The 13,596-nt window shown below is 38.2% G+C and overlaps 1 protein-coding gene across 3 annotated transcripts in view; it reads right to left on the bottom strand.

Annotated features, from left to right (window-relative positions):
• ATP8B4 (ATPase phospholipid transporting 8B4 (putative)) overlaps positions 1 to 13,596 on the bottom strand; it is a 232,935-nt gene that overhangs the window by 83,330 nt on the left and 136,009 nt on the right. For all 3 annotated transcript variants that reach the window (XM_039237152.1, XM_039237150.1, XM_039237151.1), the window contains exons 11-13: positions 9,573 to 9,661; positions 6,788 to 6,984; positions 41 to 249 (exon numbers count right to left, since the gene is read on the bottom strand). In XM_039237152.1, the coding sequence (XP_039093083.1) occupies positions 41 to 249; positions 6,788 to 6,984; positions 9,573 to 9,661 (495 nt within the window). The remainder of the gene's footprint in view (positions 1 to 40; positions 250 to 6,787; positions 6,985 to 9,572; positions 9,662 to 13,596) is intronic.

Genomic DNA, 13,596 nt, shown 5'->3' with positions numbered 1-13,596 from the left:
ATTAAAAAAAAATGTCAATAGGAAGAACTGTTTCGCTTACCATAGATTTTCCCATTAATGGAACATTTTTTAAAAGTCATGATGTTTTCAGTGAGGGTGCCTGTTTTGTCAGAGAAAATGTATTCAATCTGGCCCAGTTCCTCATTGAGAGTGGTCGTCCGAGCTTCAGCAGGTGTTGCTTTTCCAGAGTAATACATCTTCCGATCCCAGTTTATAAAATAACTGTGTCCCAGACGAATGACTTCCATACTTTCATCCATTAAAATGGAAAAAAAAAAAAAAGAAATGCTCCATCAATTTCAGACCATACAAAGCTTTGCCAAAATAAGAAGTCTGTCAAGGGGCACCTGGGTGGTTCAGTCAGTTAAGCAGCTGATTCTGGATTTCAGCTCAGGTCATGATCTCACAGTTCAGGGTTGAAGGCCCGCATGTGGCTCTGCACTGACAGCACAGAGCCTGCCTGGGATTCTCTCTACCTCTCTCTCTGCCCCTCCCCTGCTAATCCCTCTTGCTCTCTCACAAATTAAGTAAATAAACTTTAAAAAATAAAAAAATTAAAAAAGAAGTCTGTCAAAGTCTCGAGAGTTTAGAAGAAAATGTGGATGCTTTGTCTCCAGGTCCTAGTGACCTTCAGAAGCATTTCAGCAGAGTCTGTTCATAAGATTTCCTAAGTCATTGCCTTGCAGCACCATGAAAATTTAGACTTTGCATAAATTCTTGGGGAATATTCCATTTATATTAAACAGGCCTAGTGGAGATTTCTTGTGTAGCCTATTAAGTTAGCATTTCTTGTAGATCTTTGGACAAACTATTATTGAAGATGTATATCTAGCCATCTGGGTGGCTCAGTTGGTTAAGCATCTGACTTCAGCTCAGGCCATGATCTCACAGTTCATGGATTTGAGCCCCACAATGGACCTTTTACTGACAGCTCAGAGCCTGGAGCCTGCTTCAGATTCTGTGTCTCCCTCTCTCTCTGAAATGTATTCTCGAGGACATTTTTTCCAATATATTTTTCCAACATATTGTTTGATGTGGCTTCAATTTGCCAGAAAAGGTGGCAGTATCTCTGTAAAGCACTAAGCAAACCATAAACTGAGTAAATCTCAATTTTGTCATTGATGTTATATATTCCCATTTACTAGGAAAAGAGCATCATGTCATGCTCTAGAGGCAACTTATGACTTTCCAACTCTGTAAGTGAAATTTCTGTGACCAAAGGTATGTACTTTTAAAATCTTTGTCATCTGTTAGGCTAAATCAATTTCCAAAAAGGTTAACAATGTAAGTTTCTGCAATTAGATTACTGAAAATTAGCATTTACTATGTTATTATATATACGTATAATACATATATATATACATATAATACATATATATATTAACATCTATATATCATGCTAATGTTACCAACATATCATTTGTATTTTGTTTCTACTGTTTTTGACATGAAGAAGTTTTCTTTCTAACAGATCAAATTTATCAGTAGTTCACAGTTTCTGTTTGGGGAGTTTTGCTGGGATAGGCTCTCCCTATGCCAAGATTATATATACACACACATATCTGTATTTTTCTCCTAGTTCTTTACTGAATTTTCCACATCTAATTTTTCATTACAATGGGAATCTTTATAAGGATGATGTACATATGAAGTGCTAATTTCAGTTTTTACTAACCGAAAGCTTTTCATCACCATTAAACAGGTCCTCTTCCCTTATTGCACTGGGACGCTTCCATGTCACATATAAATTATTTTCCTCACTAGAATCTACTTCAATTTTATTCCTTAATATGTCACTTAATATATCTCTTATTTTCATAATTACAGCTTTATAAATATTGGCAATACCTGAGAGGATATAAGAGAACAATTCTCTTCTTTTTAAGAAGTTCTTAGCTGGAATCACTCATTTATTCTTGCTGATAGATTCAACACATTTTAGAATCCACAGCCTTGCCTTCTCTTAAAACTTCTTTGGTAAAACTTCTCTCCTATTAACTCTATGTTAAACTCTTAATTACTTGAAAACAACTGATATTTTAATAAACAAATGCAACTTCAAGGAGAAGGGTAAATCTTTCCAATAATGCCATTTTGAAAAGTACCTCTACTGGTAAGGAGTTTTAGTTTTCATTTGCTTTGTTTTTCACATAGGTCCACACTACAGCTGGATAGATTTGCTCCTGGATATTACATCTGTTCGTTCATGACATAATTGTTTAAATTGGGGGCGCCTGGGTGGCTTAGTCGGTTAAGCGTCCGACTTTCACTTAGGTCATGATCTCGCGGTTCGTGGGTTCGAGCCCCGCGTCGGGCTCTGTGCTGACTGCCAGCTCGGAGCCTGGAGCCTGTTCCAGTCTGTGATTCCCTCTCTCTCTGACCCTCGCCTGCTCACGCTGTCTCTCTCTCTCTCCTAGAAATAAGTAAAAATATTTTAAAAAATTATTTAAATTGTTCTTGGCCTAATGGAAAAGGTTTTTTTCAATATTAAAATCTTTATCTCCCAGTGCTCATCACTGGGTGTTATACGTAAACCAACTTGACAATAAACATTTAAGAAAGAAAACAAAAATCTTTATCTAATGTTAAAAAAATTGATTATGCCAGAAAATCAGACATTGAGCTGAATTATCTTATTAAGAGCTTCTCAAAATTATTCTTTTGGATTCTCTAGGTTTATGATCACATTATCTACGCTCTTCCTTTCTAATAGGACTATTTCAGTTTCAGGTTGATGTCTTCCTTTGTTCACTGATATTTCAGCTACATGTCTGAAGAACACCCAGACCAATATCATAGAGTAATGACAATAGCAGTGACCCATGGCTTATTTCTGAATTTAATGGAAATTGAGCCTTGGTTTTCTCATCCATAAAGTGACAAAATTAACAGTGATCTGATTATGCTAACCCTGAACATTATCTCCTTGAAGACAAAAGATGATAGCAAAATCCTTTCTGGATATTAAATTTTATGCCTCTAACATTTCCCTCTCTAAAAGAGGTAGGGTGCTAGTTCATTTTCTAACTATTTAAATGGTAACACTTTTTTTTTTTTTACCTAAACTGAAAATTACTCTGTGACTCTATAGAATCAAACGGTAGAAAAATAAATAAGGCATATTCTGTATTTGTTTATATAATTTACTGTTATAGCTTACCCATACGTATCCACCACTGCCCACATACATTCCCCTGTAAATTCTCTGCTAGCTTTTCTACTTCACCTTTGTTCTCTTTATTCCATTCACTCAAAAAACATTAGCACTTACCGTGGACCAGGAACAGAGCTTAATCTGTTATAAATGAATGAATGAATCCTGACTTTCTATTCCCTAATTTCACTAGGAAGGGCATTAAGACCTAGGAGTCAAGTGACTAACCCAAGGTCACACAAGCAACTAACCGCAGAGCCAAGACTTAACTTCAGGCATTGGTAAAGCCAATGCAGACCTGACTTAAGAATGGCATTATGCAAGTAATGATACAAACAATTTGAAGCTTTGATCTATCTGAAAGTAAGATCGCTTTCTGAAAAATTCAAAGCAAAATGAATGGAACAGCATTTGATCCTTCTGTGTTACACTACAAACCAATGGAAGTATTGTAAATTAATTTGAATTCTTAGATCTTAAAATAGTTGTAGAGAGGAAGGGTGCCTTTTTTGTTTGGGAAAGAGGATTTAGGACAGTCGTAGTGGAACATTCAGCTCTTTGTCTTATAATAGCAGAGAAAAGGAGACAAATGTTCATAGTTAGCATAATCAAGCGCTTAGTGTTTTCTGCCTAAATGCTCAAAGAGCAGGGCTTAAGATTCCACGTTCTGTGGCAAAACAAGCAACATAGAAATGAGTTCCTATTGCTTTGGAAAAAACACCCAAAATCTCATTCCTTGGGAGTATGTGGCTGCATTTCTTAGGATGATGTATTTAAGAAACAAAAACAAAAACAAAACAAAACAACCGTAGCTGGGTATGTTTTGACACTACAGATAAACTGACAGCATAGAAATATCCTACCAACTCAATATCCTTTGCTCACGTGGAGTTGTTAACTGATGAAAGTAAATTCAGCACTTTTATCCTCAAGTGACATATGGCACTAATTTATTCTTTGTACCTATTCGAAAGCCTAGGGGAAGCTTTTGTAGAAGGCCTTCTCTCCAAACAGAAATACTGTTTTTTTTTTTTTTTTTTTAATTTATTTCTCAGAGAGAGAGACAGCATGAACAGGGGAGGGTCAGAGAGAGGGGAAGACACAGAATCCGAAACAGGCTCCAGGCTCTGAGCTGGCTGTCGGCACAGAGCCCAATAAGGGGCTCGAACCCATGAACTGTGAGATCATGACCTGAGCTGAAGTCGGACGCTCAACCGACTGAGCCACTTAGGTGCCCCCAGAAATACTCTGTTTTTATAGATCTCAGTCTTTAGGATCAAGCAACCTGACATTCTTTGGAAGGCTTTTCCCCTCCACACTGAGATCAGAATCACTGCTCTTGTCTGGTGAGAGGAAAGCTCACATTTACCTTCATAATTACTATGCCTTACCAAAAGGTACAGAACTCTAGGCTCTTTTTTCTTTCTCTTGGTGTCTTTGCTGAGAAATAAACCAGACACAGCTTAGGGAGAGAAGAAAAACAGTGTACCAAGTGTCAGAAAACTTGGGTTTGGATCTTGGTTCTGTCCCTAACCAGCCCCATGATCCCAAGCAAATCATCTCATTTATGAAAGAGGTTGGGCAATTAACTACTTCATAAGGTTGTTGGGAGACATAAGATAAAGTATATGAAGGCACTTTATATAAAATGGAAAATATTATCTAGGGTAAGGTAGTATTATTTGGAGCAGAAAAGAACTACGAAATCTATTATTTTAATCCCATCCTTTTCTCCAGCAGTTCATTGGCAAACTAAGGCACAGAGAAGTCAAGTGCTTTCTTCAAGGTCACACAGCTATTAGTGGTCGTGCCAAGACCAGAACCTGAGTTTGGACTATTCCAAATGGGTTTTCCTTTTGCCAATGCAGGGGACACATTAGAAAGAAAAGGAATGCTAACCTGAGAATCTAGCCTTGACCTCTAAAACACCAATATTTCAAATCATTAAATTAAAAATGCCAACAGACTTCAAAGAACGAGCATACACAGAATATACTTCCTTCATGAGGACATATGAAACTGCACATGTGCAGATGGTAAGCCACTATGAGCATTTATTGTTCATTTAGGACATAAAAGGAAAGCTATAAAAGCTGACCATAGCTCTCCTGGCAAAAAGCAGGATTTACTACAGACTTTATAATTGGATACAAGCATGAGAGGTCCTCAGATTCAAAGATGAGCCAGTAGGATACAGTTTAAATAGAGCCTGCTCTGACCACAGCTCCAGAAGGCCCAGAGCAATTTGTGGTGTTGTGGCCACATGCCACTACTTCAAGTCAATTTCCCACAACTTGACATTTCAGTTTCCTGACTACTATCCAAAACAAGGGTGGATTTTGTGCATTGAACTTCCCTTGCTTCATCATAGTTAGGATTTTGGAAAGAAAGAAAAAGAAGCTTGTAAAAATTAGTGGGGATTTAGAGCTGGTAATTTTTTGTATTGTTAAAATACTGGTGATGAGGCATGTCAAACAGCCAAGTCTCATCTTGGCTCTAGTGTCTTTGGGATTATCTGGCTCAGTCTTGGTAGGATTAGGATTGGGGTGCCTGGGTAGCTCAGTCAGTTAAGTGTCTAACTCTTGATTTCGGCTTAGGGCATGATCTCTCGATTTGTGAGTTTGAGCTGCGCACTGGGCTCTGTATTGCAAGTGCAAAGTCTGCTTGGGATTCTCTCTCTCTCTCTCTCTGCACACTCCCTCTCTAACTCTCAAAATAAACAAACATACATTAAAAAAAAATCTCAGTTATACACTCTAGGGCCAACTCCTAAGCCTTACCAAATACACACACACACACACACACACAAATATGCATATATACATACATATAGAGGAGGTGTGTGTGTGTGTGTGTGTGTGTGTGTGTGTGTGTGTTGGAGAGAGAGGGAGATCATTTTAGTTCTAATCTGTGGTACCAAATCTAGAAATGACAGATCTTGTTGTAGTGGGAGCTATGACTCATACTTCTTATTTAACAATGGACAAGTACCCCTCACTGTATTTCTTTATCTTAAAGTCACTAATAATAGGAAAAATTAACATTCATTAAGCTCTTACAATGTGTCAGACATTCTTTTAAGAGCTTTACAGTTTGTTTACTCTTCATAGATCCTATTAAGTAAAATATTGTCTTCTTTACTTTTAAAATGAGGAAACCGAGGCCCTGGAAGGTGAAATAACTTGCCCAAGGTTATGGAGCTACTAAGTAGTAGGACAGAATCTCAATCTGGGTATCTGGAGCCAGACTAGTAGCAGGAGACATCATGTCAATAGATCTCACCAAATAGTCTTCCATTTCTTACCCAGTATCAACCCAATTCTAACCGATCAGATTGCATGAGATTATATTATAGTCCATTTATTCCAAAGGAAAACATTCCTAAGAAACCAGATCAAATCAAGAAGAAAATGAAATGCATTTATTATAATTTGAAAATATAAAAGTTAAGCAGATTAAACAACTTAGTTGCCTCATTTGTAACAGCTGTAGTAGATCATAAGCAGTTAGAGCAAGACATCTACCTCACTGTGGTAATTTTAAAACAAACAAAAATGATTAAGCACAACATGATGATGCAGAACAAAGTCTCTAGACAAAGTGGCTTCTCTAAAATATAAACTCTCATCTTACCTCACATATAATGAAATGGGCACGACTGTATTGAGAATAATAATATATGACCAAAATGTTAAGAATCCTGAGAATACAGAGTTCTTCTCTCCTTCATTCAAAAAGAGGAAAGTTCTGAATTGGTCCCCAACTTGATTCTCCCAAATTGAATTTCCTATTGCAAGAATAATTCCCATGCATACCAGAAACCCAAAAATCTGAAATGAGAATGCAAGTCTGGTTAAGGTTAACTTGAACACAAAACTAGTTATATCAACACAATCCAGTTACACTCCTAACTCTAAGAAATTGTCATTTGAACAGCAAGTCATGCGAAGCTCTTATGTATCAATAATCATACAAGTAAAGTTTAATATTTTTATGTTGGAACTTTACAAAATATTTTACGCATTTCTCACTTAATTCTTCCACTGATCTTCTGAGATAGGGACAATCATTAGTCACACTTTACTGGTCAAAACCAGAACAAAATAAAAACAGAAGCACAAAAGGATTATCTAACATATCCCTGGTCAAAAAGCCAGTAACTTCACACCCTTGATTTGTGACGAGTGCATACATTTAGATGGCTTAGGAAGGCAGTATGTCCTGATTTGCCCTGGTCAGCCCCAGTTTCTCTCTGTCGTCCAGGCATAATATCAATTGTGTTCCCTCCTTTCACTTTCAAAATTGTCCTGTTTGAATGGTAAATTATACGGTCACTCAAGGCATAAAGCAAACGAAGAAACACTCAGTGCTAAAGAACAACCTGAAACCAGTCAAGGCTCTTGGCTACCGATTTAGCCGCACAATCCTTAATTAAGGTTAACAAGGAAAAGAAAGATTAATTAAAATAATGCATGGCATATACGTTTTCCTTTGAAGATTAAAAAAAAAGTGAGAAACAACCTGAAAACTGTTAGCCAACTCTTACATTGTGATTAGTATCAGTACTGGCAGAGGAGACATTTGGGAGGGACGGCAACTAGAAAGAAAGCAAGGGCAGTTCTTTATGAGCCCAAATGCCAGCCTTGGAAAGGAAAGACACCAAATCAAGGAATACATAAGATCTGTGTTGAACATCAGGCTTTGGGAACTTTGCCAAGTTCATACTGTTTTAGGAGCTGACATCAGCCATTGATGGGGGAAGAGTATGGAGCTAGGGAACAGGAATGTATTTAACCTCTTATTTCCTTTTTCCTCCAGAAAGGAATATTCAGGCATTCTAGGACTGCTTTCTTCTTTATTTATTCATGAACACAATAGACATATAAAAAAACATTTACATAGAAAAAGTATGGGGAAAACCTGATTTAAGGTTCATAGAAAGCCATGTATTAGAGAAAAGCAGAATTGTGAATTCCTGAAACCCTACTAATCTGATACTTGTATCATGGTATCCTCTTTTCCTTCAATGATTAATACTACAAATTAATTGAAGTAAATTACTTAAAGGGCATTAAAATTGGTGCTATTTGGCATTAGATGCTCTAACTTAGGATGGAATCAGCTTCTAATAATCTAATGGAGCATTCAATTTTCTAGTATGAAAAGCTGGAACAGTCTCTCCTTCACAATCAGTAATTTTATTCTATGGAAGATACATATACAATCCCCATGCAAGCCCCAGAGGTGGGCTCAAGGCCATTTAAATAGGGTATTCTGGGGGGGGGGGGGAAGGAGCGGGGGCACAAGCTACTAAACATGTTCCCTTGGCGCCAGAGACTCTGCCCCAAGGGGATGGGTTTAACATGAAGAAAGCCCAGGTCTGAGGATGATACCCAAAGTAAAACACAAAGCAGGGTCAGTCTTTTGTGCCCAAAAAGAATTCACTTCCTTCTTTCCTTATTCAGAGTCCCACTATCACATATCAGTTATGCGAATATTTATTGAGCTAGTACTCTTTATAATTGCTTGTGAGTCTAGGGGGGGTGGGCATGTGGCTCAAAGTGGCTTTCCTCATATTTAAAGTCAATGTCCTCCAACTTAATTCCAACACCAGGAGGCAAAATAAAATTACACAAAAAGTCAGAGAATAATCAGGTGCCTAGTATGAGTTAGCACACAAGATTAACCACCAAAAGAGTAGGAGGCAAAGAAAACTAGACTGTTTTTGGTAAACGGATGGAAGAGAAAATCATTTCAAAAAGCGAAGAGAAAAAGAAGTTCTAAGGAAAGAGATAATGCTGAGATAGGAAGGTTTAGAAGCTCTCGTGGAGGAGAACAGTGACCTGGGCCTTAGAAGATTCACAAGCAGAACAGCGACACAATCTGTGGAGCCCAACGCAAAATGAAAAAGCAGGACCCCTTGTTCAAAGGTTATTGATAACCTTTAGATTATCGGTAATTTCCACGTGGCAACAGCAGATCAATCATCCAAGTATGAGGCCCTTCTGAGTAGAAAACCTGCAGAACCACACAAATCACACACCCATGAAGCCAGCTCCGTCCATAAGCTATATAGAGAGGACATGAGCAAAGGTAAGACAACAAAAAGACCAAAGTAACTTAAAAATTATGTTTTCTTTTTTAAAAGCAAATACAGGTACTTGGAATATGGAGAACTTGGAAGACCATGAAGGCCTCTATAAGTACTAACCTGTCTCTCATGAGAAATTCTACCAATGGTTGAGAAACCATAATCTAGAAAGTAAAGGGCAATATAACTGGGCCCCGGATGCAAAATCTCCAAATACCAATTCTACAAGGAGAATAAATATTTCTGAAAGAATTCCCAGCAAAAGGTAAGAAATATATTAAGATAATAATGACTAGTGATTTGCCTAATTTTGTTTTAGTACCTTACCCATAGTACTAGAGTATTCATCAGTCTATCAATGCTTGTCCTCTTAAACTTTGTCTTACCACTGTTCTGCATTAATTTAGTGTCTGGACCTGCAAAAAAAAAAAAAAAAAAACCCAAAAATTAAATTAAAACTTTAAAATGATCTGATATATTATTATTATTTCCTATGTCAAATGTTCCTGAAAGGATAATAATTTGTTTTTCAAAATAATTTAACTTTTATTAAGAACAAGAGCCAAAAATTGGGGTGCCTGGGTGGCTCAGTTGGTCAAGCGCCTGACTTCAGCTTGGGTGGTGATCTTGTGGTTTGTGGATTCCGGCCCTGCGTTGGGCTCTGTGCTGACAGCTCAGAGCCTGGAGTCTGCTTCAGATTCTGTGTCTCCCTCTCTCTCTGCCCCTCCCCTGCTCACACTCTGTCCCTCTGTCTAAAGAATAAATAAACATTAAAAAAGAAAAGGACAGGGGCAAAAAAAACATTGAGAACTGTGATCTTGATGGCTGATGGTAGAACACTACTGGCTACCATAACCTTTCTGCCTGATCTTTGGGTTAATGAGTGAGTCTCCTAAGAGGTACGAACTGGAAAATGACAGTTATGTACATGGATAGAGTAAGTTTTGCTTCCCATCCTTCAATCAAGCTATGCATCTCCTTGTCTCATATCAGGATCTAGGTCTGAATCTTTAGGTCTCCCACACACTTAGCCCACAATTTTAGTCAATTCAAGTTTAAAATTTTGTTTATTTGCAAATTTAATTAATCTGAATAAATACAAAATTTTAGTTTGAAAAGAAAAAAGAACAGAGGCCATTATTAAGTTTTATATGATCCTCAGCTGGTTGCTTAATAACAACCCTGGAGACTGTCTCTGTCCAATTGGACAAATCCAGACAGAACTTGTGGCTGAAAGGTTTGAGAAATGCTATTTTTCAAAAGGCTGTGTATGGATGTGCTTGTAGTTGAAGCAATGAAAGGTAACAAATCAATCCAAGTGAGGAAAAATTTGGAATGTTAAGAATGCAGTAATAAACACAACTCAGAACACTGAGATCAAAAATGGAAAATTAAAATAGAAAATCAAATTCTAGGGGTGTCTAGGTGGCTCAGTCAGTTCAGGGTCTGACTTTTGATTTCAGCTTAGGTCATGATCTCACAGCTCCTAAGTTCAAGCCCTGTTTCAGGCTCTATGCAGAGAGCATGGAGCCTGCTTGGGATTCCCTGTCTCCCTCTCTCTCTCTCTCTCTGCCCCTCCCTTGCTTCCTCCCACTATCTCTCAAAATAAATAAATAAACTTTAAAAAAAGAGAAAGAAATCAAATTCAGGATTTGTTTCCCAAAAAGATTTGTGGTGCCTTTTGGCGAAACTAGAATAAGTCCAAGCAATACATCAGCAAGTTAAACCATTATTGTATATTGCACACTGTGCATACGATACACACTTTTTATAAGGGCAAGAATGGTCTTAAGTCTTACGTTAGATTTATTTCATGTAAATACATTATCTCATGATATATTTACTAAGTGCCTTGTTCAAGTAGTTCTAGGAATATTATTAACTGCTTTAGAAGAAGTAACTAGATGATTAACAAAGGAGAATATTACAATATTTTGCTAAGGGAATTCCTTATGGAAAAACAAGATGCTAAATGGAAGGAATTAAGATTTAATTATATTGATTTCTCTTGGTGTTCCTCTCCCCGTGGTCTTCTCATTATTATCATCAATCCATGTAGACATTTAATATAGCAGAAAAGCGGAACTGAAAGAGAGAAAGAACAGAGGTACCCATAAAATTTTCCACCCTCCCAGAAGTCAGGGAAGAATGGGCACATCCTTAGAAGACTTTTGCTTACTTAAAAGACAGCAAAGATTGGGGTCTTATAAAATTCGGTTTTGAGTTGGAAATTGTACCCCAGTGTCCTATTCCCCACTACTGTTGTGTAAAGGAGACCACCCACATTTTCTCAGAATAGCTTATTAAAATCATATGGACACTGAGGGTGGGAAGTATTTCTTCTATAGTAAAGATCACAAAGAGCAAATAAAACTTGTGATTAGTAAACGCTGAAATGCTGACAGGAACAGTTTTGGGCTAAAAATGTACATTTCTTGGGCACACATGCACATATAGAATGGCAGAGACTACACCTAAAGCATTTATTGAAATATATGTACAGATGCTGATTTACATATCTCTTCCTCCCTCATAGTCACAGATCTTGGAAGAATTTTCTGTATGCAACAGCCCCTGTTTCCTCATCTCCTACTCATTACTCGACCTAATTTCGGCTCTAGTGTTATCAATATCCTCCATGCCTTCTCTGAACCGGTCAGCAGCCCTGGACACTGTTGACTATTCCAACCTTTTGGAACACACTCTTTCTTCCCTTAGCGTCTGTGTCACAGTGCTCTCCTGCTTTTCCTCCTAACTCTTTGTTAACTCCTTTGTCTTCCATGATACACACCCTTTTCGATACAGCCACCAAACCTTGGGATTCTTCAACTTTCAGACATAGCCCATCTTCTTTCTCAATCCACCTCCCGTGAGCCATCTCATCTAAGACCACAGCTCCAATTATCATCTGTAGACCAAATGTAAATCTCCAGCTCAGACTGCTCCTCTGAGCTCTAAGCCCATATATTTATCTAGATGGCATCTTCACTGGATTCTTCTAGGGCCCCTCAAGCAGCCCTGGTCTAGCCCAGCTTGTGATCTTTCCTCAGAGTTCCTTATATCAGTGAATAGCACTGCCATCCATCCAGTTGTGAAAGGTGAAGGAAGCCTAGGAGTCTAGTCTATGCCCATGACTCCCACTCCAGCCCAGAGTACCATCATCTCCCAAGTGGAATACAGTAAAATCCTAGTAACTGTGTCACCCTGTATCCATTCTTCCCCCAATTCTAATTTTTTTCCTTCCCAACCCCAGTCATACAGTCTTACAAGGACCTGCTATTTACCAACTTTACAAATACTGTAGTCAATAATGAGCTTTGCAAATTTAACATACACACACACACACACACACACACACACACACACACACGCCATCTGTTTGAAAAACTTGCATTGGCTTCCCAATCCTCTTATGATAAAGACCAAAGTTATAGATACAGATCACAACACCCTGGATGGTCCAGCTCCTAGCCACGTCTCTAGTCACATGTCTATCTTTATCCTCCATGCTTTCCATACTCCACACTGGCCTTCTTAGGTTTTGATTGTTTTTTACCTCACCATCCTCAGTCCTGCCACACGGACTTTGTCCACAATGTGACTTTTAGCTAGTTTGCTCTTTCTTCTTCATATTCCTCCATTATATACTCATGGGTCCATGTTCTTTTTTTCAGAGCACTTATCTCTGTTTGAGATTATATCTTCATTACTACAATTATGCGATTAAGGTCTCTTTTTCCTACCAGAGTCAAAAACCAGAAGTGAATGGACTGCATTTGTTTTTGTTCACATTCTTTTTTTTAATGTTTATTTATTTTGAGAGCACACACGAACACACGCATTTACAAGCAGGGGAGGGGGAGAAAGAGAGAAAGAATCCTGAGCAGGCTCTGGGCACTGTCGGCACAGAGCCTGATGAGGGGCTCAGTCTCATGAACTGTGAGACCATGATCTGAGCCAAAATCAAGAGTCAGACACTTAACTGCTGAGCCATTCAGGTGCCCCTTACATTCTTAATCATAAATAAGTAGTATAGTGTCTGCCACATAGTAGGCATTCAATGAACAACTGTTTAATGAATTAATTTATTAAGCACCTGCTATGTTTTAGGCAATATGCATATGTGCTTTTCATCTATTATCTCAGCTAATGCTTCAAACAATCCAATGGGTGGCTCAGTCAGTTAAGCATCTGGCTCTTTACTTCAGCTCTGGTCTTTATCTCAGGTTCATGAGATAGAGCCTGCTTGGGATTCTCTCTCTCTCTCTCTCTCTCTCTCTCGCTCGCTCTTGCCCTCGCTCTCTCTTGCTCTCGCTCTCTCGCTCTCTGGCCCTCTGCTACTCACGCACTC

The sequence above is a fragment of the Hyaena hyaena genome, unplaced genomic scaffold (assembly GCF_003009895.1).
Source record: "Hyaena hyaena isolate Hyena2069 unplaced genomic scaffold, ASM300989v1 scaffold_120, whole genome shotgun sequence".
Lineage (NCBI taxonomy): Eukaryota > Metazoa > Chordata > Mammalia > Carnivora > Hyaenidae > Hyaena > Hyaena hyaena.
Note: the sequence above shows the minus strand (reverse complement) of the source record. Positions and strands in the feature narration are given on the sequence as shown.